General features: G+C 41.9%; 2 protein-coding genes and 1 long non-coding RNA gene across 13 annotated transcripts in view; 2 read left to right on the top strand and 1 right to left on the bottom strand.

Moving 5' to 3' along the window:
- The first annotated feature begins 164 nt into the window (after window positions 1–164).
- EFCAB14 (EF-hand calcium binding domain 14) lies at window positions 165–16983 on the top strand. 10 transcript variants are annotated; one of them, XM_035333246.1, is made up of 12 exons: window positions 165–600; window positions 909–1057; window positions 4435–4580; window positions 6418–6516; window positions 9951–10061; window positions 10299–10403; window positions 10955–11032; window positions 11912–12103; window positions 12213–12293; window positions 13607–13718; window positions 14341–14472; window positions 15245–16983. In XM_035333246.1, the coding sequence occupies exons 1-12, from the start codon at window positions 416–418 to the stop codon at window positions 15418–15420; spliced, it is 1566 nt and encodes a 521-aa protein (XP_035189137.1). In that variant the 5' UTR covers window positions 165–415; the 3' UTR covers window positions 15421–16983. The 10 variants fall into 10 exon arrangements, 8 of the variants coding, with proteins under 8 accessions (XP_035189137.1, XP_035189135.1, XP_035189138.1 ...); XM_035333244.1 differs by having other exon boundaries at window positions 10952–11032; XR_004752859.1 differs by lacking the exon at window positions 14341–14472 and having other exon boundaries at window positions 10952–11032; window positions 13569–13718; window positions 15245–15382.
- A 1502-nt stretch (window positions 16984–18485) lies between these two features.
- The window catches only part of ATPAF1 (ATP synthase mitochondrial F1 complex assembly factor 1), a 9700-nt gene continuing 1267 nt past the window's right edge, over window positions 18486–26918 (top strand). The window contains exons 1-8 of one of the 2 annotated variants that reach the window (XM_035333481.1): window positions 18486–18751; window positions 19327–19435; window positions 20006–20056; window positions 20791–20853; window positions 22152–22202; window positions 24274–24321; window positions 25944–26039; window positions 26588–26695. In XM_035333481.1, the coding sequence (XP_035189372.1) occupies window positions 18489–18751; window positions 19327–19435; window positions 20006–20056; window positions 20791–20853; window positions 22152–22202; window positions 24274–24321; window positions 25944–26039; window positions 26588–26695 (789 nt within the window). In that variant the 5' untranslated portion in view covers window positions 18486–18488. The remainder of the gene's footprint in view (window positions 18752–19326; window positions 19436–20005; window positions 20057–20790; window positions 20854–22151; window positions 22203–24273; window positions 24322–25943; window positions 26040–26587; window positions 26696–26918) is intronic. The other variant, XM_035333482.1, reaches the window with a different exon arrangement.
- The window catches only part of LOC118170883, a 23586-nt gene continuing 22229 nt past the window's right edge, over window positions 25562–26918 (bottom strand). The window contains exon 3 of the long non-coding RNA XR_004752912.1: window positions 25562–25685. This is a non-coding gene — a long non-coding RNA (uncharacterized LOC118170883). The remainder of the gene's footprint in view (window positions 25686–26918) is intronic.

Genomic DNA, 26918 nt, shown 5'->3' with positions numbered 1-26918 from the left:
TAGGGGAGACGCCGATTATAGGGGCGAGAAGAGTCCCCCCCCACCTCAGCAGCGCCACTCTGTCAGAGGCGGGTCTCGAACCCCCGTCCCTCCCTCAGCGGGCTCCCCTTTGCTCGGCGGGCGGGGCGGCTCCGCGCCGCCCAATGGGAGCGCGTCTTGCTGGCGGGTGGGGGGCGCGGCGGGGCGGCAGAGCGAGCAGCCATGGCGCGGGCGGGGCGGGTGGCGGTGCGGCGGGGTAGCCCCGGCGCCACCAGTAGCACCAGTAGCACCAGTACCACCGCCACCAGCCGCCCCGCGCAGCTCCTGTAGCCGCGGCGGGGGCCCCGCGGAGCTGGCGAGCCGGGGCTCGGCGGCGGCAGGCGGCGGCGGCGGCGGGGGGGCTCAGCAAGCAGTGGCCGCCCCGCCGCCCAAGAGGATGAAGAAGCGCAAGGAGCTGAACGCCCTGCTGGGGCTGGCCGCCGACGGGCGCCGCAAGAAGGCCGCCAAGAAGGGCTCCGGGCACCGGCTGCTGCGCACCGAGCCCCCCGCCTCCGACTCGGAGTCGAGCTCCCCCGAGGAGGAGGAGGAGGAGCTGGGGGGGGCGCGGGGCCGCTTCGCCAAGTGAGGGCTGGGGCGGTGGGGAGTGTGTGGGGGGGATGTGGGGGGGCTCCCTTCGACTGCCTATATGGGGTCGGGGTGTGTGGTGTGAGGGGTGGCAGCAGGGAGGGTGTTTCAGCGAGGTTGGTGAAGTTAAATGCACTGTGGGTGCTGTCTGTCTCCCTCTGCACTCTCACTTAGAAAACCTCTCCCTTAACTCCTGTCAAGCAAAGCCCGTGAACCCTTTCCTCCCTCTGAGAGATCAGCTTTTAAAGTAAAACTTTTCTGTGTACTCTTGGGTACTCACTGTCTGTTTTCTTTCTCTTACCCAGGGGAGACTATCTGCGATGCTGCAAACTCTGTTACCCGTTATGTGCTTTTGTCATTCTTGCTGCCTGCGTGGTGGCTTGTGTTGGCTTGGTCTGGATGCAGGTAGCTCTCAAGGAGGATCTGGATGTGATAAAAGAGAAATTTCGAACTAGTAAGTATACGTTCCTATGCTATTTCACATTTGCTTTGGGTAGTAGGGAGAGCTTTAGTCACCTACCTGCTTATTCAGAGTAGGAAGGCACTAAGACAAACCCTCTGTGACTTTGAAGAGTCCTCTAAACCAAAAATAACGAGGCTGAGTGAATCTAAGGCAGGCATTATGTATTCCTGCCTGTTCCATACCTCCTGAGGAGCAGGAATGCTGGATTCGGTGGGGCTTTGCTCGTACATACACTTCTGAAATTCTTGACTTTGGGCTTTGGAGAGCTTCCTTCCAATGCCACTGTTTAAAAAGAAATACAAAGTTCTGATCAGCCCTGTAAAAGTAGTCTGGGGAGTTTTGATGCTTCTCTCTGCATAAAATTAATGGAAAGCGATGTTCTTGTCCTGAGCTTGTTTAAAAGACTCTAATACTCGCAATTGTGCTACTGCAATTTACACGTTCCTTTGGTTTTATGGTTTTTCCTTTATATTTTTGGAATGTTTATCTGGCTTTCATTGACCAAGTTTTGTTCAACTTCTATGTCTTGTTACGTGTGGTGTGGGGTTGTATCATGTTGAATACTTTGAAACACAGAGTTAATGTGAAGCATTTTGCTTGGAGGTCTCAGGTTTCCTCTGTCCATGTAAGATCTTAGTCTTAAAACTGCCACTGTAGTGCAGAGGTGTGACAAATAATAGGACTCGCGTGTAACATATGCCCTTGGGTCTCTATACCTTATGTCTGGATACAAGGTGCCTTATTTGGTGCCTTATTTTAGTGGTGTTTAAAATCCTGTATATTGAAAAAGGCAGGGATAAGCAGAGCAGCTGTGTGAAGGGAACAGACGATAGTGAAGCCTGAACTTTCCTGTAGTCTGTGGATGCTTAAGGAGGGTTAAGTAGGTATGGTTTGCCTGAAGAGCATCGTTGTTCACTGCAAATCTTGTCCTGTGGCTTTGGTCTTAATTTTGGATATATATATCTATATATTTATATATAGATATATATATATATATTGCTTAGGACATGAAAAAGACCTTAAAAATAAGGCCAGAGAGTTCTTGAAATTGATTTGAAAAGTATGAAGGTGCTAGGGCTGGAGATAAGCAGAGGGCTTGATCCGCTAATAGTGGAAGGAGATACTGAGGAAGTGTTCTCTGTTTTTTAAGAAGCTCTCTGCTGTTGGTGTCCTGGGCTTCCTGTTAGGGTGTGTAATGTTGCTGCCAGGTGGGGAGTAGCTGCTAACCAGCTGGCTGCTTGAAACCTTCTGGCAGGCTACAAGAGAAGGCACTGCTTGTTAGGTGAGCTTTTTACGTTAACTGACACCAAACCCCTGAAACTAGGTTTAACTGGAGTCCCCAGTTACAGGCACTGCGATGTGGCTCTGAGCTTGCTGAACAGCTCTGCAGTGCCTGTTTTTGTCGTGTTGTGGGCAAGCCAACTGCTGGTCTTCATGGACTGATCTAACTTAAGCAATAGTATCTACTGGCAGTGAATAATCTCATGTGATGATACTTGTTGGCTTTGGTGCAGTTAAGTTTCATCATTCCTGTTCTACAGACTTCTTTGTTAAAGAGGTGTTCGCTTTGAGCGCGCTGTCTGACGACCACAGATGGACTTGTTGTCTCCTTATGAGCTGTGATAGAAAACCAGTGCATCTAATCCTCTGTGTGGTGATAAAATAGTCCCCTACTTCCTTGTTACTGCAATAGTATGTCTCTCAGCTGGATGAGAGTCACGTTATGAGACACAGCTTTAAAAACAATATCAACAACAACCAAAAACAGACAGCAAGAACAACCTGGTCCCAAAAGGTAAATTCTACTTTGGTGAAACAGGTGGGTGAATGGAGGAACAAAGATACATGGATCAGTCCTTTGGCTGCTCTGGAAAAAGTCTTCCTCCTTTGAAGGTTCATTGTTTTTTTTGTCTTTTTTTCCATGTAAGAGCAGATTCCCGTGGTGGTACTTGTTCTGCCGTCCTTTGAACACACTGAGTATTGTATGAGAGCATTTTTAAAAATAAGACTTGTTTGCATCTCTAGTACATTTAGGGTGGGGAGAAGTCATTGTAGTGTTGCCACTTGGTTGTTAGTAAGGCTGCTAAGAATGCATGTAGTATTTAACCCTCTAGCGCTGTAGAAAACTCTTAAGTGGAGTCTTGCTGTACACCATGCGAGTGGCAAAACAGGCAGTAATCTGTCTGCAGGAGTCTCTGAAACCTTGAGGAGGAGACATCAGATTAAGTGTTTACATAAAGGTGTGCAAATGTATGATCAGCTCTGAGTCTGTTTTGGCTGACATGTGCCTTTTAGGATCTCATTTAACCAGAAGTGTTATTTGGGTCTTAGGTGATCGGTACGGATTACTGAATACCTATAAGTGACTTTAGAACTTGTTTTCAGTGAAATGTCTTTTAGAAAACATATGGGTTTCCAGTTCTGTCTCTTTAGTCAACTCCTGCATGGGCCAAAAGCACTTCTGAAGGGCGTCTCCTCCGGCCCTGTGGGTCGTACATGGAAATCTATTGTCAGAGCTGCCAGATGCGCACCATATAGGTAGCGCTGCTCTCAGAAGTTAGTCTGGGGTCTGAACGATGGCAGCTCGTTGGGGAGTGCTGCATCGCAGAGCAGAGGTGCAGGATTTGGAGAGCCCTGTCATCTCCATCTCAAAACCTTTGCTGACTTGTTTCTCATACCTAGGGATTTAGGATTGCTTAATAGCACTTGCAGCTAAACAGCTTAGTCACTGCGGACCTGGAAGAGCTGCATTTCTCAGGCTCACAAGAACTGGTGAGAGCCATGTTTTCCCCCTTCTGTAGTACCAAGTGCAGTAAGATTGACTTTATTTCCAAGGCACTTGTTTATTGATTTGTTTACCAACAGATGTTAGAGTGTAAGCTTACGCATTTTTTCAGTTGTCTTTCTGTCACATGGAAGAACTGTAATCATGTTAATCTCTCTGGAATTCACTTCATCGTCAGCAACCCCTTTGTAGGCTTGAAAAGGTCACCAAGGTTCATTTCACATGCCTGCTCTGCCCTGCTACTTTTGGCAGTTCTTATTTATGTTTCTGTTACTATCTTGTGTCCCCCCTGTGAAAGTAATGCAAAGTAACTGCACTAAAAAAAGATCTGCTGAGGCTTGCTAGAGCGACAGTGCTATTGCAAAGTGTTAAATTTAGTATGGTCTTTCTGGATTCTGTCTGCAGACGTTTGCACTCCTAAAACAAAAATGAGCTGTTCCAAACAAATGCTGAAATCGGAAGTGGCAGTAAGCTCCTGCAGAAACTGTTACTGCTTCCTTTGACTGTTGTAGACGTTGTTGCTTGTAATCTGTTTCTTGCTTATTCTGGATTTCTGTTAATTAAATTTATTTTTTCTGTTTAGTGGAATCTAATCAAAAGACATCATTCCAAGAAATTCCTAAACTCAATGAAGATTTGGTGCAGAAGCAAAAGCAGCTAGAACAAATTGAGACTGGAGAGCTGGGGCTAAGTAAAATTTGGATAAATATCACGGAGATCAATAAACAGGTGAGAAGTGTCACTTTAATTTTATCTTTACAGAAAAAGTAAACCTGCTAGCAGAAAAAAGCTCGAGTGCTTATGTAACTAAGTGCAGTGGTGAGCCATTCTCCAAGGACTTCAGTAACCAGATGCCAAACTTTTATTTTTAAAGTTGAAATAACGTATTCTTAAACAAAAGAAGGTAGAACATCCAGTTGGACTGGAGACTTGTTGCAAAAAGGAAGAATTATGCAACTGGTGGGAAGGCTTGAGGCGGAATTTAAGGAAACCTAAGAACTGTGCAGTTCTTATTTTCTTGCCAAATAACTGTGATGTTTACGAAGAGAGATCTGACACTTCAAATTTAACGAGAGTATCTGCAAACGTTTCATGTGGATAGAGTGAAGTTAGCCTGAATCAGTGTGAGTTCATGCTGTTACAAAGGAAGTACTGATGTCTCGTGAATGTAAAATCTGCTAATGCACACTTGGAACCTGAGCTGGTGTAAATCTTAGTTCTATCACAGTAAACAGAGCTAAGCCACTTAACGGAAAGCTGTTTCCTCAGCTGATGCATTAGCTCATGCTTCAAACAAAGCATCCAGCAAGGCTTTTACTGAAATTCTTGCCTTGGAGGGTAAGTTTGTAGCTGCTTGCGTTTGTAGTATCCAGAGGTGCGTGTGGGGTGGCCCTCCCTGATGCTGGGACTTTGGATTAAGTTTTAAAGACAGCTGAGGTGCCTGCTTGGATTGGTTTCTTTGCAGTCCCATCCAGTGGCTGACTGCTTATGAGGGGTATTTAAATACATTTGAAAACTTTACTTGCTTTCTTTAGCACAATATATGTTATCCACAGATGTTTAGGTGCCTCATTTGGACTTTTAAAAGGCAATTATTATCTGCACCTGGATGTTAAAGCCACTCGGGACATGGTTCCTGCTGGCCCTCAAGTTACTTCAGGGTCTGGTTCCAGTCTCAGCCAGAACTCAGTTATTGTTTTTTCCGTGAATTGTTGGGATACGCTGCTGGGAATTATTTCAGCCAATATTCACAGCTGTGGAGCTAGAGACTCTGTGGGCCAGATGGTCAAGGTTGGTCTATTATAAAATTAGGGTCTTGCCCCTTTTCTCAGCTTGCAAGGCAACTTTAATTTTTAACTAGAAGAAAGTGTGTTTTATCTGTTCTACTTTTGGATTGTCAAATATGAGAAAAATGATTCTTCATTTGTTTCAACTACTGTTGGCTACAAACTGATCTTAAAGTGCTATTAGTAATTAATGACCAGCTTGTAGGTGTTTGTAATTTGACAGCTGGTTGTGTGGGATGAAAAATTAACTTGAAGACTTGTAAAACCACTTGTAATCTGGGTAAGAGAGTTGACAGAAACCACTTCTGCAGCAGAAGATTTGAGTGATACGTGCAAATTCTTTGCCTGTCACTCATTTAGAGAAGTTACATGGTTTTACTGGGTTTTGCTTGGTAGATTTTTGATTGCTAAATGCAGAACTAGATGTCTGCTTCCTCTACGTAAAGGTTTCTTGTGCAAGATAACAAACAAAAAATTTCCTTGGGCAACAACCTGTCCATAAGGGGATGAATATTAAATGGGCAGGAGGTACCCTACGTTTTTCATTCAGTTCGAAAAAAAAAGTTGCTTCTGTTGCAAGAGGCAGGAGATTTTTAATATAGCCCTGCTTAGGCTATAAGCCTAAGATCATCCTAGAGACCAGGGTGTTTTGTGTGTGTATATGTACGTGTCTTTTCTTCTGTCTTATGTTTTGGTGTTACAAATTAAGCCGTTAGTATTGGGAAAGGTCAGAATCAGGATTATGTTGGCTGATTATAAATATTCCTCTTTGTTTCTAGATTTCCTTATTGACCTCAACAGTAAATCATCTCAAAACCAACATAAAGTCTGCTTCTGATCTGATTTATCTTCCCGTCACGGTAGAAAAACTTCAGAAGGCAAGTACTGGACACGTGGCTATCACTGAATGCGTTCTGTGGTGCTGTGCTGCAGCAGGGCTGTTGGGGACAGCAGTAACAACGGGAGCTACGTGAATTGCTTGTGTGAAATAGTGGCGTCTCTGTTTTTAAATTGTGGTTCACATACTTGATAAACTATGGTCCTAAGGTGATGTATGGCAGATTTTTTTTTTTAAGTAAAGAAGGGTTTGTCTCTCCCTTTTTGGAGATACATCTGTTTCGGGTTGAGTTATGTTCTCACTTTACCTTGGAGGTTGCTTTCCTTCAGGTTGCTGATCTTCCTAATCTTGTTTAAGACCTTTGCAAAAAGTCTGTCTGCAGCTTTACGATGGTGGTTGCAAATAGGAAGTTAGCTTGACCTTTTCTTTTTTTAAATAAGAAATAGAAATTCATTGCTTTCTGGAAAGAATCCTGATAATGAGCAATACAGTACTACATCTGTCTCTGCGTTTGTGGCCTTGAGGCAGGCAGAAGGGAGCGGTGTGCCTGGAACAGTAGTGTGGGAGCTTTCTTGGAGTCCAGCAGTTCAGTGCTTGCACAGTAAAACATACATTGTACTGGGATGTTTTTTTTGACAATTCCTTGAAAGACGTGCCCAAATGCTTACTTATGAAGTGACCTCCATTAATACAGTGTCTTACTGTGTGCCTTAGCTGAGCCCTCTTTTCCAAAGAACTGGCCTGTTACTTTGGTAAAAAGAAAGTTTTGTTGAAACTTTCCCAGGTCTTCCATGGCAGTTCTGTTATGTAGAAATAAATATTTATATCGGGCTAACACCTAAGGCCAGTCCAGTTCTCCTTGTAGCTTTTCTGGGTTTCCACTTATTTCCTATCCCTACAAAGTTCATGCATAATCAACAAGCTGGTCATATACAAAACAATTAGTGTGGTTTGGCTGGTCAGTTCTGCTAGGAGTTCTTTTTCTGGGGGGGAATATAAAGCTATTTCCTAAGTTTCTAACCTGCTGGTAGGAGCATGCTGGATTTTCACTGCGTTATGTCAGAAGTCATAAAGAAGTACTTAGAGTCTAGAACCCGCACCTAATTTATTTATGTAATAACCTTGGTGTGATCTTGCTGCCTTTACTGCAGTGCTGTCAGGACAAACTGTTAGGGCCAACAGGTCTCAGCTTGCAGTGAGCTGCTGAACAGCAGAGCTTCTTGTTGAAATAAGCCCACATTTGGTCACACTGTGGAAAATCAAGGACCTTGCATACAGTGCTGGGAACTTTCAGGGTTCATTTCAGTCTCTACTGTTGAGTTGAAATAAGGTGCTAGATGTAGCATCTGCTTGCTCTTCTCTCTTGGTGCCATCTTGCTTGCATGTCCATTTCAGAAGATTAATGTTATAAAAACTGAGCTTCTAGGAAGTATGTTATGAGCATAGAAAAACTATTCTGTGGTTTAAATACAACAAGCTTTTCAGTGTCATGTTAATGAAGAGCAATAGTTTTCAAAACTCAGGCTTCTTTTAGACCTCTGGTTGTGTGCATTTGTAGTACCTTTTGTCAGGAGAACTTCAGTGGATATAGGTTGGTGGCCTGTTTTTTGGTGGGTGTAGAGAAAATGTCTTGCTCAACTATCTGTTGAAATCCACTGTATTTGGAATCACCTGCCCTTTTTCTTTTTTGAAGAAAGGGCTGCTATTGGAATTAAATTTATTTTTTAAGGCCTCCTTTATCAAATCATCCTGCAAACAGGGAGCTGCCTGCTGATGTTAGACCTGAAGGGTTACTGAGGGAGTTGCTCTTGTGCAGGGGCTTATGTTCAGACTAATGGAAGGTGCTAAGAGTGTTCTGAGGTCCTCAAGGGCAGGGAGATTGTTCAGACTTGCAAAAGAAAGAGGTGGAGGGAGGTTTGTATAGATATCATGTGGATATGCTCTGGATAGCCATGGTGTCACTCATGCACCATAAGAACTTGTGAATGTAACGTGGTGGTGGTTTTACCGTGCTATGCAGCTGAACACCACAACCGCTCTCTCACTCCCCCTCCTCAGATGAGGAGGGGAAGAAGTAAAGGAAAGAACAACTCACGGGTTGAGATAAGGATAATTTAATTAAAGAGAAAAAAAAATATTATTAAGGAAATATTATTATTAATTAAACAATTCAACTAAAGGGAAAAAAGGGAAAGGGGAAGAGGGAGGGGGAAAGGGAATAACAAAACAAGTAAAGGCTATGTGGAAGTGCAGAGGAAAGAAATTACTCTCTGCTTCCCACAAATGAGTGATGCTTGACCACGTCCTTGAAGCAGGGCCTCAACGCACGTAGCCGGTGTTCGGGAGGAGGACAGATGTTTTCCCAACGGGAGCCCACCCCTCCCCTCTTCTTCCTTTTTCCACCTTTTATTGCTGAGTGTGACATCACATGGTATGGAATATCCCTTTGGTTGGGTTAGGTCAGCTGCCTTGGTGATGTTTCTTTCTTACTTTTTTGCCCACCCCCTAGGAGGGTTAGAGAGAGTCCTGACGCTGTGCCAGCACTGCTCAGCAGCAGACACAACACCGGTGTGATACCACTGCTGTTCTAGCTACAAGTGCAGAGCGCAGCACTGTATGGGCTGCTGCAGGGAAAGTTAACATCCCAGCCAGACCCAGTACAAATGCGCTCACAGGGAGAAGGGTTTTTAGATGGGTTCTACTTGTTTTGATGATTGAAGAAGGTATTCAGAATGGAATGAGAAGCATAGGGGAGGGTTCTGTCCTATTGCATCAGTGTTTGTGTCCTACCTGACACTTTAATATGGAGCTATGCCATCAGCTAGTAAAACACCAGTGCAGCTTTTCAGAATAGTTCCTGAAGTAAGAGCTGGGTGTAGGGGGAGTACAAATAGGTGACAGAAGGAATGAGAGTGCAGTAGTCAGAAGCAGAGGTGGCTGTCACAGCACACTGGCTGTGCCTGTGAAATTCATGGGGTCTTTCCTGATGCTTCAGAGCTGTTCTTTCATTTTAAAAAAGCAATACTTAGAAATGTAGTCCGCAGCCTTTGGCAGACCAGTTTTGCAGTGTGTGACAGGTAGGCCTGAAAGTCAATTAAGGCAGGGAAAATAAATGATGTCAGCATCCTTGTGTTTAATACAAATACTCCATGCAGAGAGGAAGACAGATTTCTTCATCTCAGGACTTTTTTTTTATGCCAGAACCTTTGCATTGCTCATTTGCAGGGAGTAGTAAGCCTATAATTTTGACCATCTAGCTTAGGCTGTCATGGTCCAGGGGGTGTATGCATTTTACTGGCCCTGAAATGCCCTGGATATGGTTTGCTGTTTTGCCTGCATCCTCCAAACTCAACTGCCTGTTTTTGTGGCAGCCTGCCTGCTGTTTCATTAACAAAACACTGTGTTTAGCCAATGGAAATGTTGGAACAATGCAGTTGAGGAAGGCTGAGATTTTTGTCTACTCCTTTCTTCCAGACTGTAGCGAACATAGGTAGCACTCTTACCAGCGTTTCTCATGATGTTGAAAACATACAGACAGCTATTGAAGAGTACAAGAAATCCATGGAAATACTCCAGAATGATGTGGTAAGAAAATGCACTGATTTAACTTTATACAAAGTTTACCTGTCTAATATAAAACAAGCCTGAGAGCTGTAAGTTCTTGTTCTACATCTTTGAAACATTTTCAAGGTCTTAGTAGGTACAGGTTGATACATTAATATACTGATCTTGTTATTCTGCGTAGCATCTCCTATATGGTCCCAAGTATGTGTTTTCCTAGAGCCAGAACAGTTGCTTCCTACTTTATTTTCTGTCCTGCAGATTTTTACTTGTTGCTACACAAATGTGGAACCTTGGGAATCTTCCCTGCTGTGTGATACAGAGTACTGCTTATGGTGTAACTCTCTGCACTGTGTCTTAAGAATGGTATGGTGCAAATGTTCAGACAGTTTGCTGGTTGAATTAAGGATGTGTGTGAGAATGAAATTACTGACCATATTTACCAGAAGCTGTTCACTGTATCTACACTGACCTCTCTTGCTTGGGGTTAATTCAGTGGAAAGAGTCAACAAATATTTTTTCAGTTAGAGTGCAATGCAGTATTGCTTTGAATAAGTTTTTTTTTCCTGTAAATATTCTCATTAGACACCTTTTGAAACTTAATTTAGTTAGTGGGTACTACAGAAACTTTATAGGTGTAGCCTGTGTAGAAGTGGTGAGATGTGTATCATAATGCTATGTTAAAGGAGAATAGTGAATCGGACCGTTAATAACGACCAAAAAAACACCAACCCCAAGCCCATACTTGGATCCTCAGTATTTGAAAGAGAAAAGTGTATTAGTCTGGTTAAGATACTGCTTGCACGAGTGACACTCACTATAATAAAACATCCTTACCTACATTCTGCCAGTTCTTAAAAGCTTTGTATTTTCCATGAACTTTTGGTAACATAATTTTCTGCTTCTCTCCTTAGAAGGAATTGAAACAGGTAACTTCATTTCCTTCCACTGTTCTGCCAAGGACTGAGAGAAATCAGACAGAAAACTGCAAACAGGTATTTTTCTCCTTTGCATATTGAATATCGGTACAGTGGTACTTAACATTTTGGTGTGTTTTGCAATATTGTAGCATTAAAAAGTATGGTTTTATGAAGGCAAAAAACAGATGGCATAATTCAAAACCAGGTGTAAGATAACTTTACTGTAGTTTGTTCCTGTGCATGTGCGAACATGAAAGTGTTCTAGCGTGAGAGTACCTTTTTTTTTTTTCCTTTTGGTGTGTTTTAACTGGGTGAGGAGTAGAACGTTTGAAATGGAATATCAAACAAGTTATGGTGTACTTTGCTCATGTAAATCTAAATGATTTAAGGGCTTTCTATTGAACGGATTTTATGGCAGGTACTTGCCAATCTGAGCAAATCTGGGAGTGGCGTGTGTTGAGTCACCCTCAATGTAATGAAGTGTGGAAGTGGGGATTAAAAAAAAATGTGATTAGCTAAAATGGCCTGTAATGGAATTACTGCATTTATTTGTATTTAATATAATTATTATATTCCTCAAAACTGAATCTTATGTATAAATTAAATACCTGCTTCCTAGAGCGACCCTCTGGCTACCCAGAGTATATCCAAAAATAATTGGTGTAGTTACCAGGCTTGCTCTGGAAAACTGGATGAATAGGCTTTGTGTTTTTGCTGGCACAGCTGAATTGATTACATTAGCAACAAAGAGGTTAGCCCTGAGGAAAATCTCAGTTTCAAACTTTGAATGCTGGAATAACTTTCTGGAAGCTTCCAGTTGAATGTTTTCAGCCTTTCTGTGGAGAGCCAGCCTGACGTCTTCCTGGTTAAACTGGGTCAGTCACCATGTTGTTAATAGCAAGAGTGCTGCAGAAGGAAAGTAAACTGCCATGTTCTGGCTTTTTTATATTTCAGGAAAGCCAGTCACTCCATGCAGCTTTGGAGGAGCTAAATAATTCTGTAGTGGCATACCAGAAGTTGAATGATATCAAGCTTCTAAACGTGGATTCAGCCATTGGTAACCTCAGCCGGAGGGTTACGCTGTTGGAAAACTCTCCTGTTGCTGTGAATAAACTGGACAAAAGAGACAACTTGTCTACCAGTGCGGTAAGCGTGGCTGTGGGTGTCTACTAATTTCAGTTCTTTCTACACAGTGCATTTATTAATTAAAAATAAGTACGTGTGTACACTCAGCTCTCCTCCATTTTCACTCTAGGGGAATGATACAACTACCTCTCTAAAAGTGGAAAATGAAGATCAACTAGATAATGAAACACATTCAAATAAAGAACTGAAGGTAAAGTAAGGAAACGCAAACTCTATTGGGTTAGTAGACCCTGTCATTGTTTTAAAATCATGTTGTAAATGAGACTTGAGAAAAGATCTGCAAGTAGGCTTATCTGATCCAGTTTCTTCTAGAAGTACAGTGTGGAAGGACAGTTTACCCATCCTGTTTTGGGGACAGGAAGTGAATTAGGATGGAAGAAAAGTGGTAGTTTAAAGTTTTGCTGCCCTGAATGTGGGATAACACAGCAGAGCTGCTGTGATATCCTTTTATGCAGGTAAAAGTCTCTCAGGCCATGATCCAGTGCAGTGAGGGACTTTGGCAGCTGTCTCGGTTTGAGTTCCCATGGTCATGCTCTCAGCAAAGTTGTCCCAGTTATTCTGGGTTCACTCTGTAAATGGTGTTATGACATTTTTCGATGTGTAAAAACTTTCTTGGGCTATGTTTATCCTTAATAAACATAGTGCATCGTAGGGGAAATCATGAAAGAGTGAGAGGAGGGAATTCAAGAAGATAATGCAGTCCTGCCCAGGCCTGCACAGTCCTTGTTTGTCCTCTAACTTGAGAGCTGCAGCCTCAGGAGCTAACAGCCAAAATTTGACTTAGAGAAACTTCGTACTAGTGGAGTCCACATATTGATGAAAGTCTTCTCTAAACAATGATCTGATAACTGACTGTGAGCAAGTTTAACAGACTTAACTGAATGGCCAAGTTGTGGGTTAGGGATGAGGGGCAGTGTTAAAGTTACTTTCCACATTCTGGCAAGAAGGCAGATGAGTGAACTGTCTACGCGGGCTTGGATTGATGTGAACTCAACCTGTAATCTGGAATTCTATCATAAAAGAGCTTAAGAGATCCAGACTAAAAAATGTGATGGTTGACAGTGATACAGTAATTCCTACCTGAAAATAGGCAATGCTGCAAACAAAGATCTGAATCAATTATGCAATTCAATTAATGTATAAATGTTCATTCCAAGAACACTTGTTGACTTTCCATATTATCATTTGTCAGTATCTTACTCATTTGTATAAGAAATATAGAAATGTCGCATCCTTTTGAAATTGGTGTCTGCAAAATACTTGCCTGCTTTTTGGGTTGAGGTACTGATTCTATTTCTTTTTATAGAACATGTGAATTTACTCCTGAAATTTTTCCACTTTTTTTTTTTTTTTTTGAAAATGATAGTGCTTTCTAGGCTGATCAACTTTTTAAATGATTAAATCAGTCAAAAGTACTTGGATATTTTAAGTGAATTCTTGTTCTGATCTCCTCTGTCTGTTGAAGGGGGTGCTTTTTAAGAAAATTGTTTTCAACATGTGCAGGAACCAGGAACCAGAGATTCTCAGGTATTAAAACTAAGAGAGAAGCTTCAGCTGATCAGTGCTCTCACAAGCAAGCCAGAAAATGACCGTCCCATTGAGGCATCAAAGAATGGTAAGAATGTTGTGCAAGGGTAATCCATAAAGGTTAAGGTTCCCTGTGCAATTAAAAGAACAAGTAATGAAGGTGAATAAGTTATACAGCTTTCTTAAGATTCTTATTGAAGATGAGTTCAGTCAGGCAGTAAACAGCTTGAAGACGTAGAAAATGACACGTGAATACAAAAGTTTCCTTAGCAACTTTCCAACAGTTGCTATTATGGAAGCAGACAATGATACATCCCCAGAGAAGGGAGGAGATGGTAAAAGCAGCTCAGGTGGGCTGATGTACATTGAATTACTGAAGTTTGTTCATCGCTTTTAGAATAGGAAGTAAAAAGCATTTGCCAACCAGGCATTCTGTGATTGAGGCTTGCAAATATACATCCACAAGTACAGCGTGAAAGGTTAAAGCTGTATAACTGTCCAAAAATAAGCCTTCATTCCTTCTGTTCTTCTACTTTTTGGTAAAAGTGGATAACACTACTATATTCTGAAACAATTTTGCACTATTCTTAGCCCATATGGCATCTGTGATGTAAAAGATCTTTGAATTCTACTGGATTTTTCCAGTTTGTTTGTTTCTGCTGACTAGTTCTGTTGAATTAGTAAGACTAACAGAAACTGTTTTGCAACAGTTGAAAGTAGTTTGAGTACTACGACAAAGCCCACAGACCTTTCAAGGCTGGCTTCAAGGTCAGCTGATGACAACACAGAGAAGAACGGACAGCTGAGACATCTGTCCTTGCCAGGAATTTCCAGCATAGAAGGTGTGTCCTTTCTAAGCTGACCTTTTCTTTTTGCAAATATTTCATGTGAATGTTCAGGAGACATTAAGTGTAGCTGGACTTATGTTAGTGTCTGGACAATCTGAGAAGTTTGGGCAACTTGAAAAGGTTGAAAACCACAGATTTAACAGAGAGAAAAGAATAGCATATAAAAGAAATGGGGATTTAAACAGGAATGTGCATTAAGGTCAGTGATGTGTTCTGAGTGCCAAAGTATTGTGCCAAGTGCCCAATGGATTGGGAGAGTAGTCAAGGGCAGAGCTAGGGTGCTGAAGGAAAACCAAGTAGGTGTGAATATATATGTTTTCTTTTTCCTCTTCGATTCTTTTTTTTCTCCCTTTAAGAGAATGCTGCCTGGTGGAATGAATGGCTTCTGGATCTCGCTGTTCAATCTCTTCAACTACTGAAAGGGCATTGCTTTGCTTCAGGAAATGAATAGACACTTTCCCCTTTATATGATCTGTGCTGTTGGTATAGCAACAGTCATTCAGAGCTTGCTTTTGTGGAAGATAACTGCATCTCTGTGCAGTGGGTAATGGTAGAATGGGCTATTAGCTGTGGCTAGAAATAGGGATTTTTTAAAAGACTTATTGTAATTTAATTCAGAAATATTGATGTTCGTGCTTTTTTACTTGTGGATGCTTTACTTAATTACTAGGTAGTAACACATAATGCAGTAAAACTGGAAGAGTAACTTACAGAGTATTCCTGTGTACTTCAAAGAATTACGTCTAAATCATTGTTCTCTTTGCAGATCTTCAGAATTTGTTTGAAAAAGCACCTGAAGATGCTGAGGGAAAACTGTCATTTGAAGATCTTCAAAAGCTGTTTGGCTCTGTAGCCCAAGAGTCAGAGATCTTTAAGAAATTTGACACAGATGGAGATGAGAAATACTCATTACAAGAACTGAGATTAGCTTTAGGTATATAGGAGATATATATATTTAGAAATGTGATACTGATGGATGCTACTGTAGCTAAAGGAAACTACGGGATATGAAAAAAACTGTCTGCACTTTCCCAGTGTTTTACTGATCTTTGGAGTGAAATTACTGTACACATTGCCACCTTTTTTTTTTTTGCTTCTATTGAAAACAAATTACAAGTTTAGATGTCAACAGGACATGATATTGGGACTGTTAGAATCCAGAAAATTCCCACACTTGTTTAGAAGCATTTGTTGGTCATTCTTTCTGAGGGAGTTCTTGTTTTTAATTTAAAATACATAAATAAAACTCTGGTTTTATATTTCACTGAAATTTGCCTTAAATTAGAGAGTTGCACTTTATGTAAAGCAGAAAGAAATCTGTCTTGTAAAGATGGGTTTTCTCTGCTTGTAAATATTTGAAATAGAGTAAATTATGCATATTTAAGGGGAGGTTTGTGTCAGGGGCTGCGTTGGTAGTAAACTTTATAATGAGAGATTTGACTAAAAGGGGTGACCGAGAGCTTCAACTAAAATTCTAGTTTTGACTAATTATATCCATGAATGAGTTTAGTCTCGGGCAGAGGAAGGAAGGAGTGGTAAACTATGCCCATCTATAGCAGGACTTATTTTTAGAGGGAAGAGTTGAATGTGTGTTTATATCATGAGCCTACAGGAGCAATTGCCTACCAAGTGCTTGGGTTTTCACTTCAGCATTCTTTTAGCTTCGCTGTATTGCGTCCAGATTACACTTTGTGAGATGAGCCTATCTTTTTTTTTTTTTTTTAAAAAAAAAAAACCTACTGAATAATGGATACCTAAGAGGTAAAAGTCTGCAATGCAGCCTGCTGAGTAGCACCTGAATAGTTCATACCCCTGCACACCGTGCAGGGTGCAGTCAGAGGTGTGTTGAGTCGCGCTGACTGCTCACCAGAGATCTTGTGAATGAGGTTGCCAGTGCTGCTGGCTTCTTCCACCCATTGTTGGTGGGGTCACTGATGAAGAGCCCTGAGTAAGGCTCCTTGTCAGTAGGATCATGAGCAGGTGGGAGAGGCCTGGAGTAGAACTTGTAGGTTGTTTTCTGTCTAATGCATGTGTGATTGCTTCTTGGTACCTTAACTTCTGTCTTTGACAAAAGAAAGGATGTACAAGGCAGGACAGGATTGTATAATCACATCAATGCTCTCTACTGATGAGTGCTTTTTGAATGAGGTTTCATTAGTAAAGAAGAACTTAAGGGTGTGTTTATACTAATGGATCTAAACACTGAGTGTATTTATAACTTTCTTGAATGTAAAAAAAAATAAATATGCAGGAGGGATGCTTTTGCAGGCCAGGGCCAAATCGGGTGATTTTGCTCACAGTATCACTGATCTTGTTGGGAGTCTTTTTGCATGATTAGTGAATTGAAATTACCCACCTCACAGAAACATCAGCTTATGTGGAAGTCAGTTGATAACTGTTGAATTTTGTGCAACTTTGGATTGGATGTTTATAGTTTTATTACTAATTGTATTCTGGAAGTATGTATCAGTGAAGGAATGCGCAAAATGAAACCCTTTTATTCATGGCTTAGGCTTCTTTCACTGTTGCTCTTCTGTCCTATTTGGGTAATGCGGACGTGACATGCTAAGGAGATGCTTTTGATGTGACATTTTAAAACACAGTATTTAAAAACAAATTAAAACCAACCAACCTTGGCTTTAAGAGGACAAGAAGCTACTATCTGCTTCTTGCAGCTTCCCATACTCTTTTATACACACACATAATTCCTTAACCAAATAATAATAAAAAAGAGCAATAAAAATGTAACCATTCTGGTATTTTATTTGTACATAGTGTATCATAGCCATATGCCAGAGTTTGCAAAATATTTTTGGAAGTTTGATTTGTATGAAAACTACCTTAAAATATAAGGGATTATTGTACTGCCATGTGAATCTAGCAGTGTTTTGTTTTGATACAGTCTGCTTTACTTTTGGAAGGCTTTTCAACAGCAATAGTGAAACTTGTCAGCTGAGCTTGTCTTGAGAATAGCGTGTGCTGCTCCAGACACTGGTGTCTTGTGTACGTGGCCAGGGCACTGAGTTGCAATTGATAAGTGATTGGCATTCGGGCACAACTCTGTTCAGTGGTGCTGCTTAACTTGCATGTCAAGAGCATGGTCAGTTGCTAATTGCTGTAGTCTCTGCATTGTGGGATGGACTTGTGCTTTGAGTTTAATGAACCATGACCATCCGGGAGTGCAGCAGTAGCTTTTGCTCGACCTAGACTAGCCGGCAGCTCTTTGTTGCAGCCTCAGAGCACGGTGCCGTGATCCCTTCAGGTTTTCTTCCATGCCTCTGGTTTCCATCCCGCATGCTTCTTGCTGCAGGATTTTCTGCTCTCGTGTGTTTGTGCTGCAGGTGGCAGAGGGCACAGAAGTCAGGGACAAAGAACGCACCTGTCTGGATCTGTGCTGGCAGTGAGGAGCTGGTGGAACACTTGTGGCTTTGTGTTGTGGTCCTAGGAGCCTGAAAACCTTTGGCCTGCCCTTGGGCAGCAAGTGCTGGGGGGACAAGGTCTGAAATCAAGAGGTGACATGGTAGCAGTGGGCACATTAGGGATAATTTAGGACTCTGGGGGGTGAGCAGGAGACATGACTCCATGTTGGATGGTCTGAGAGGCTCATGGCATTGTGACAAGTGTCCCCCTATCCCTGGCACAGGGCATGGTGTGGGATGAAGCCGGTGGTGCTGAAGGACAGGCTGCTCCCAGGTGACAGCAGGAGCGCGGTGACGCTCCTGAGATGTTCTGTGTTGCTCGGTCCCATTTCCAGCTTGTATTCTTTCTATATTTTCGGTGACTCCTGTGTAGGGACCACTCTGTATCTTTACTTTGCCAAGTTTCCCTGCTGTCCTGTACCCGTTTCGGAAACATGTAGCGGCTCCACCGGTCCGCGCGAGCTGGCTGAACCCCGTTACCGTGTGCCGCGGCTTTAATTTACCTCAATAAAAGCTCATTTTTAGCCTGCGTGTCTCTCTCCCGGCTTCTGTGGCGCTGCTCCTCGGCGGAACGGAACGGCGCGGCGCGGCATGGCGGGGCGGGCGGAGCCGTGCGGCGGGCGGACCGGGCCGGGCCGGGGAGCCATGGCGGGGCCGCTGCTGCAGGCCTGGGGGCTGGGGCTGGGCCGGGGGGCGGCCCTGAGGAGCCGTGCTGCCCTCCGGCCCCTCGGGCTGCTGGCCCCGCCGAGCCGGGACGTGGCGGGGACGGGGCCCTGGGATGGCCCCGGGGAGGCGGCGTTGGAGGAGAACCCCTTCTACGGGAAGTACCGCCACAAGATCCAGGAGCTGCGCAGGTGGCGGGGGGCGGCGGGTTTGGGGGAGAAAAGGGAGGAAAAGGGGTGCTGGGGGAGGACGGGGGTCTGGTGTCCGTGGTCTGTGAGGAGAGGGAGGCTGCGGGTGGGAGACGTGAGGGAGGTCGTGGCTGTCGAAGGGTGCAGGGGGACCCTGCCCTGAAGGGGCTCGGTGCCGTAAGAGCCGGGTGGAGTCAGAGCCTGCCCTGCCATCCCCTGGTCATCTGTGTTTTGTGGGGCCACACAGTCTCTACGTGCCTGGAGGCTGCTGTCTGTCTGTCTTGGGGCACCTTCATGCCCTCAGTCTGGCTGTAGGGGAAGGCTGAAAGTCACATAGTTTAGCCTTGTGCCCCTCTGACTAAACAAAACAGCTTCAGGCCAAATGCTGCCTTGAAATTCCCTGATGTTGCTGCCACCAAGTAGATGAAAGGGTCCTGCCCCAACGTGATGATTTTGCTAACAGAGCAGCAGAAGAATCTAAAACAGGTTAACTGCATGGTCAGTACCACAGGAAATGCTCCAAAAGGCCAAATGGCGCTAATCCCTTGGCACTATTAGTAGCCTCTTTTCTGATTCAGAGCCAGTCCAGATGTGTTTGAATCCCGTATGGAGAAAAGAAATGAAGTGAAAAAGCAGCCAGTGGGATACTCCAAGCAAGCCGAGTTTGTCAGATGTATGGAAGAAAAGGCAAGGCCAATTTTTCTTTGTAATTTGCACACACTGAAGCTATAATTCTGTCATTTACGTAGTATCAGCATAAAGTTACAAATATACAGCATTCTTGCTGCTAAGGAGCCCCACGATTTTACTCTCTAGTGGCTAAAAACATAATTCTGTGTTCTAACATGTTATTTAGCTATTTTCCTAGGCAGTAGATTCTGAGCTTGAGGGCTTGTTTAAGTGTTTAATTCATTCCAGACTAGTTTGGCCAGATGGAGTGACGTCAGCTTGCATTTATCATTCTGTAGTGAATTTAAAAAAAATAAAATTCAACAATATCACATCTGAAATGAATAATAATTTCCTTTAACTAATCTTTTCTGACCTTGTAATTCATAATTCACATTAAGTTACTACTTACCTTTCCTCATCAATAACTTACTAAAATAAAACGCACTGCAGCAATGTTTAAGTATCTTAAATTTGAGCTTATTCTTGGAAGATTTTGTCATCAGGCATGATATGCATGGCAGGAAAGGCAAATAAATGTTACTAAAGCGTCAGCTATAAAAATTAAAGAAGGATATTTTCTTCTAGGCAGAAGGCTTGGGCACAAAGACGCCAAAGGGAGGATTCGCACGGGATAAGGTAAGGGAAATGAACCAAAGCATCAGAGGATGTGCTAGCAAGTAAAGGATGGATGTTAATTTGTAGTGTTACCATCAGTACTTTGCCCAAGAGCTTTTTGAGGTACAAGTAATGTTTCTTACGCTGCACTTCATAATAAGATTTTCATTTACTATTGGGATTATGTTCAAGTCTTAAACCTCTTTGCACTCTGGGTTTTTATTATCAAGTCCTTTCTCTCAGATATCCTGGAAGTTCCTGCTAGTTAGAGAATCTGAAAGCTTGCAGTAACATATCAAGACAGTTAAGCTGTCTCTACAATGTTTAAATAAATTTCCAGCATTCAGCCAGTAGAGGGACAAGAGGATGGTTTTATTCTCTTCAACATCCCTGTATTTTAGCAATCTTTGTAAAGCTGCCAACAGAACATGTGTCTGAGATGGTTGAAGAGGAAAAGCTTACAGGTCATCTTTCAGCTGCAGTGGAGACCTGCAGAACCAGAGCAAAGTGTGTTCTGTGTCCTGACAGAATCTTTTATATTCTGCTTCAATGTATGAATCCACTTTTCAGTGTGTTACTACTTAACTATTTACTAGTTTCTATGGTAATTAAGAGAACTAAGATGCATTGTAAATTGAATTAAGTTCCTCTAGCTTGATTTTGTTCTCTGTAGTTGCATCCATCCATTCATTCTGGTTTCTCACTTGAATCAGAGAACTGTTACCATGCCAGATTCCTTATGCTCTTTCTTGCAGACACTTGATTCGATTCTTAATGTGGAGATGGTGAAAGAAAAATCAGCAGAGGAAATAAAACAGGTGATGGGTTTAAATAGACTGAACTCAGTTCTACATCTGTGCTCAATAATAATTTACATGGGATAATGGGAATTTTATTTAAAAATAAGAGTGAAAAATAAAACACGGCTATGGCTGTATGTTTATAAAAAGCACATTCACATGCGTGTCAATAGCAGAAGGTATTTTTCTCTGAATGGGGAAGTCCACCTAGAATGTTCCCCCATGATAATAGTTTACATTTTGACTTGATCACTCAAAAGCTCTCTGCTGCAACTTATTGCTGCCATTTAATGTGTAGCTGTTTAATTGGCACCAGCAAGATCCTGCCAGGTTTGAAGACGGGTAGAGGGAAATCCTGGCAGTAGCTCATATGGATTACACTGCATCTATTATGCAGGAATTAAAACAAAGCTTTTGCGGTCTTCTATCCTCGTTTGCATTATCTGTCACTCAGGAGTCTTTGTACTCATACTAAAGATAGTTAGGGTTAGAAGGAGGTGGGTGTGCTTGTTTCAAGGACAATGTGAATCAAGTTGTTCTCCCTAATATCTTTTTGTTTTGCACTGCATTCCCTTTTATCTGGTTATAAGTAATTTCTGTTCCATATTTTTGATGTTGCTGGTAGGTTTTTCCTAATCAAATTATATGTCTAGAAACCTTAGTAGGCATGCTTGTTTAAGGGCAGCAACACATAAAGGAGCCTTCTTAAAGAGCAAAAGCCTTGATGTTTTCCTGATAGCTTGAGAACATTATAGAAGTGATTGTGTTCTGCAGGGAATGACGTGGGACCAGTTGTAGCAGGGAGCAGATTCAATAACTTATTTCTTTTGAGTTTCCCTGTTTCATTGTTTAAACATTTTACTGATAATTCTCCTTAATTGAGTAGGACTAGTCAATTTATTAAGGACTTCATATGAGCTTTTACGTAGGTATTGCTGTCCAGCTGATTGAAAGATTGTCTGCTGTTGAAAATGCTTTGCATGTTCTTTATTCAAAACAAAGCCAAAAAACCCGCAGACGTTGTTGGCGTGATTGTTGTGAAGAATATAAGCAGCGGTTCTTATAGCTAGTAAATCTTGAGCCACCTCTGAGTGCACTGCTTTTTTCTGTTATCTAATTGAAATCTGTCACTGGGTACAAGTACTCTGCAATGTTAGAAGTGTATTGCATTAGCAGGAAAGTCAGTCAGGCTTAACTGAAAAATGATCCCTCGAAGTGCGTACAAAGATTGTTCGCAAATGGAATTCTTTTTAATGCATTTAATGTTACTGGTGGATGCTTGACTTTTAATGGTAGATTTCCTTTGTTTCCTACAGATTTGGAATCAGTACTTTTCTGCAAAAGATACAGTTTATGCTGTTATTCCTGTAAGTAGTTCCTCTGTAGTTACACTCTCTGAGGGTCAGTGTGCAAAGCTTTCCTTTCTGTTGTGGTTTAACCCAGCAGGCAGCTCAGCACCACACAGCCATTTGCTCACACCCCCCTCCCAATGGGATGGGGGGGGAGAAGCAGGGAAGGAAAAAGTAAAAGCTTATGGGTTGAGATAAAAACAGTTTAATAGGACAGAAAAGGAAGTAAAATCATAGTAATAATACATAAAAAGCAAGTGATGCACAATGCAATTGCTTACCGCACAATGCCCAGCTAGTCTCCAAGCAGCAGTCGTCCCCTCCCCATTTTTACTGTTTCGCATGACACACATGGTATGGGACATCCCTCTGGCCAGCCTGTCCCAGCTGTGTCCTCTCCCAGCTCCTTGGGCACCCGCAGCCCCTTGCTGTCGGGCGGTGTGAGAAGCTGGAAGGGCCTCGGCTCTGTGCAAGCACTGCTCTGCAGCTGCTGAAACAGCGGTATGGTATCAGCATTGTTCTCATCCTAAATCCAGCACACAGCACCATAGCAGCTACTAGGAGGAAAACTAACTCTAGCCCAGCCAAAACCAGGACGCTTTCTAATTGTGATTCTGATCACAATCATTGAAGCAATAATTGAAAGAAAATGAGGGTTCAAGAAAAAAAACTTTCTTTCCAGGATGAGTGATGTTATTGCCTGGAATAAAGCTTTTGTTTCCAAATATGTTTAACCTTTTTTTTTTCTCTCGCATCAGTTGGTGTCAAAGTTAGTACTCTTTTCTGTAGACCTGCCCTGAATTTCCAGCCTTCATTTTATTTAGGGTATCTAATACTTGTTGCAGGGCCCTACTATCTGCTAGTGTAGCATTTGTATATTCACTTTTTTTTGTCAAATTTTCTCTTTTCTTTGACCTCTTCCCTGCAGCACAGGCAGCTAACTTGTGCTCTCACACTGCCACATTAAATGTACTTGTCTAATAAACTTGCACTTGGTTAATTCTTTGATTTAATTCCTTACATTTAAAATTATTGGCAGCACTCTCTTTCACTGAGATTGCGTGGTGCTTCCTGTGATACGATCATATTTCTTATTCCTGATAAATTTACCAGATGTTAATTGCTGTTATTCTGCATGAAACCTTAGCCTGGATTGGGATTTCTTTTTATTCTTCTCTTCAGAATCTTCACATGATCCTGATCTTAGATCTGGCTTTTCACAGCTGGGTTTTGAGTTAAGGTGGTGTGGGCCTTTCAGTAGTGGGGCTGGCACTGTTCTTTGGTGTGCTGTTTTAGGGAAGCTTTGGAAGTTTTTTAAAGCTTTAATGCAGACCAGATTCTAGGCACACTGGGAGGTAGTTTGTGGTGTTAGTGAGGGGGGAAAAACTGGCTTCTGCCAGAAGTTTTTTATTGGCTGGAAGAAAGACTTTGCATTATTCTCAAATGCTCAAAAGCGCACATGAAGGAATTTGTGTTGGTAAATGACACACACTATTTTTCCTGAACACCATAGGATAGGTATTAATATATGTTGCTGGCAAGAAAAGAACAGGCAAAAGATTTAGGGGAATGTGGAGAGGACATGTGAATGAGATTGCCAGGTTTCATCAGGGATGACTAAATATGTTTGTGGTTTTCATATAAAACTGTATGTATGTAAGTATGTTGTTTGAATAAGTATCTCACTGCATTTTAATACTGAAGAACAGATGACTGTGATGTAAAATCCATAATTTGTGGTCATGGATGTGTCATCTCATTCAGCTGTTGATGCCAAATGATGCAGTAGAGCTATTACTCAAAGCGGTTTTAATGTAAGCCTGAAGTGTGGGCCCCCACGTCCAACGAGTAAAGCTTTGGATCCAAGGAGTTTCCTGCTGCTTCTTGGAGAAAGTATTGTTAAAATGGGATACCCATGACATTTAGGTGGCTGAGAACTAATATAATCTGTGCCTTCATCCTTACCTGTTCCCACAGTGAGACCTTCTGTAAGTAGAAGTTGTGCCCTGTAAAGGTTAATGAGACGATTCTGAATAACTGCATCCACGTTTGTGATGTGAAACGTGAATTTCTTTCTCCTTTCCCAAAGGCAGAGAAGTTCGATTTGATATGGAAGAGAGCCCAGCAATGTCCATCGGTACGTATGACGAAGGTTCCCGGTGCCTTGATATATAGCTGTAATGCATTTCTCCTGTCTGAAGCCTAATTCATAAACTTTTGACCCTCCTGTGTTCAGATGCATCATATCAGCTCAATTAGTGAAATCCGAGTGTTGGAATATTTATCCTAGTGTTCAGATGAAAGCAGTAGCTTTTCAGGTGTACCAAACAGATTGATCTAGACAATGATCTATATCTAGGTATCTAGATATAAGAGGTGTAGGGTTCGGAAAGCTGAGCACAGAATCTCCCAGGGAAAGGTTTAGCTACATGCCTTTCATTAATTGACATCTTGTGGTTAAATCTCTTTCGTGCAGCGTTGTGAAGAGCCAGACCTTTTAGGCCAGCTTCACTAATGTTCCTGTATATCTTTTATTGTTGCTTAAAGCATCCTTGTTTTAAGCTGGAGGATCTGTTGTGAGCTATAAGCTGTGTGTCACCATTGGATTACGTTGCATGTATGTGGAGAAAGCGAGTGCTCTTGTCTTAGGGTTGAAGTGCACAAAATACTGAGGATTCCTAAGGCTGAGTTTCACAGTTTCTCGTGGGGCTTGGGTGGATATGTGGTAACCTTTAATTGGAGAATTGAATTTCAATTAGAAAATGTGTGATTGAGCGTGCTGTTGCTTTAAAGAAATTAAACTGCAGAATACAAGAACGGCTAACAAGATAAAGAATACGTTCCTGCTGGTTTGTTCCACGTGCTGCTGGATTAGTATTGTTTTTTGTTGGAACTAGTGTGTTTTTAGACTAGTTTGTGCACTGAAGCATGGACTCTGCAAATTGCACGTTGCTAAGACTAATGAAATCCTTCACTGCTTTATAAAATCAAAAGGTAGCTAGACTTCACGGAACTGAGGAGTGCTTTTTTACATCTAAATGGGAAACTTCACCAGATTGATGACCTGATCCTGGATATTCTATTTGCCAAGCTCAAAAATGTCTGGCCTCCTCAGCTACTTGGAGCTTGGGAAGGGAGCTTGGGAAGTTGTTTGTAGTTTTAAGTGCATTTCTGTATGGTCCGTTGGCATTTAGTCAGGTGTTCTGCTTGTTTTTCTGCTCCCATATTGTCCTCCTTCCTGGTGTGGGAATATGATACATGAGCAAGTCCTGTACAAGACTGAAAACTCAGAATGTTTCTCATCTTACATTTGACCATTTCTGTTGTTAATTCATTTTAGAAGTGAGCTAACAGGCCAGAGTCTGAATATTATCTACAGTCCTTTCCTTTGTTTCATATAATACTGATAAAAATGTCCCAACGTTGAGGATTTCCTAATGAAGTAATACCAATAAGGTAATGCCGTTTTATTGCCGGCTCTGAAGATTAATGACCTCTGTACTGCTGCTGGTGGATGAGCAGGCTTTTCTGTGTTGGTTTGATGTTAAAGTCAAGCCTTGGGGCAGTGGTTATCAGACTGGAGTCACTCTCCCGGGTCATGAAGTCTGGTTCCTGCTGTCCTATCATTCTTAGTAAAGCAGAGAGACCCTTTTTTCTGCTGAGTTCCTCACTAAGGGGTTTATGCTGGAGGCCAGTATGACATGGGTATTCTTGTTCATTATTTTATGAAAAGGAGAATTATTTATCACTTCTCTGCAGTTTCTGTACGCTTTGCCAAGAAAAGAAGGCTATGAGTTCTTTGTGGGGCAGTGGTCAGGAACAGAACTGCACTTTACTTCTCTAATAAATGTCCAGGTAAGTAGTTATCATAAAATGTTGAATATGGATTAGGATCCAAAGATATATAATGTCAGAATATTACAATATATAATTGCTAAATAATTTAACAAACAGGTTTTCTAGCTTAACTTGAAAATAATTTTCAGTGGAAAAACTGCCCTGAATTATGGACATGCAGTAAATTTGAGTACTAAATGTCTCTTTAAAGAATAAGGTAGAAGTCAAGCAGTCTCAAAATACAAGAGCCAAATGCTTTAGAGCTGTTGGTACAAACTACTTAGCATACCAGTAGATGCTGTGAAATGAAATCTCTTTCTAGAAGTTGCAGGTTAATTTAAATGTAAAATGGATTCTAGTTAAGAACTCCAACCTAGCCCTGCAAATCACTTGTTTTCTGTAAATACCAGGAATAACGAACTATTAATTAGAACTGACTCTTACGCCCTGAAAAATAATTGTCTCCGTAGCAGCTAATACTGAAAAGTTTTATAATTAAGCCTCAAAGTCTGCAATAAAGGTGAAGTTCTTTATGGGATACCAACAGATTTCTTTACTTCCTTCAGACCCAAGGTGAATCTGCTCCGAGCCAGCTGGTCTTGTACCATTATCCTGAGCTGCAGAAGGAAAAAGGAATAGTACTAATGACAGCAGAAATGGACTCCAAGTTCTTGGTAAGAGAAATCTACTCACTGGCTTCCTTCATTTTATGCTTCAGTTTCTCTTATAGTTTTGAATTAAAAACTGAGTCTTGAGAAGAAGCTTTCCCAAACAGTGATCATGCTAGATTAATTTAATCTATTTAGTGATCTAGGGAAAGCTGGAAGGAAATCAGCAATCTGTCTGGTGTTTGCAGCTCATGCATACTTTTTTCCTTATTTTGAGTATTATAGTTTA

This window comes from Oxyura jamaicensis, chromosome 8 (genome assembly GCF_011077185.1).
Source record: "Oxyura jamaicensis isolate SHBP4307 breed ruddy duck chromosome 8, BPBGC_Ojam_1.0, whole genome shotgun sequence".
Lineage (NCBI taxonomy): Eukaryota > Metazoa > Chordata > Aves > Anseriformes > Anatidae > Oxyura > Oxyura jamaicensis.
Note: the sequence above shows the minus strand (reverse complement) of the source record. Positions and strands in the feature narration are given on the sequence as shown.

Bases quoted from the DNA above. Each gene is read 5' to 3' on its own strand.
- EFCAB14 (XM_035333244.1), top strand. From the start codon at position 416: ATGAAGAAGCGCAAGGAGCTGAACGCCCTGCTGGGGCTGGCCGCCGAC. The intron at 6,517-9,950 runs GCAAGTACTGGA...CCTTTCTTCCAG, and splicing joins CGGTAGAAAAACTTCAGAAG to ACTGTAGCGAACATAGGTAG. The intron at 12,104-12,212 runs GTAAGCGTGGCT...TTTTCACTCTAG, and splicing joins ACAACTTGTCTACCAGTGCG to GGGAATGATACAACTACCTC.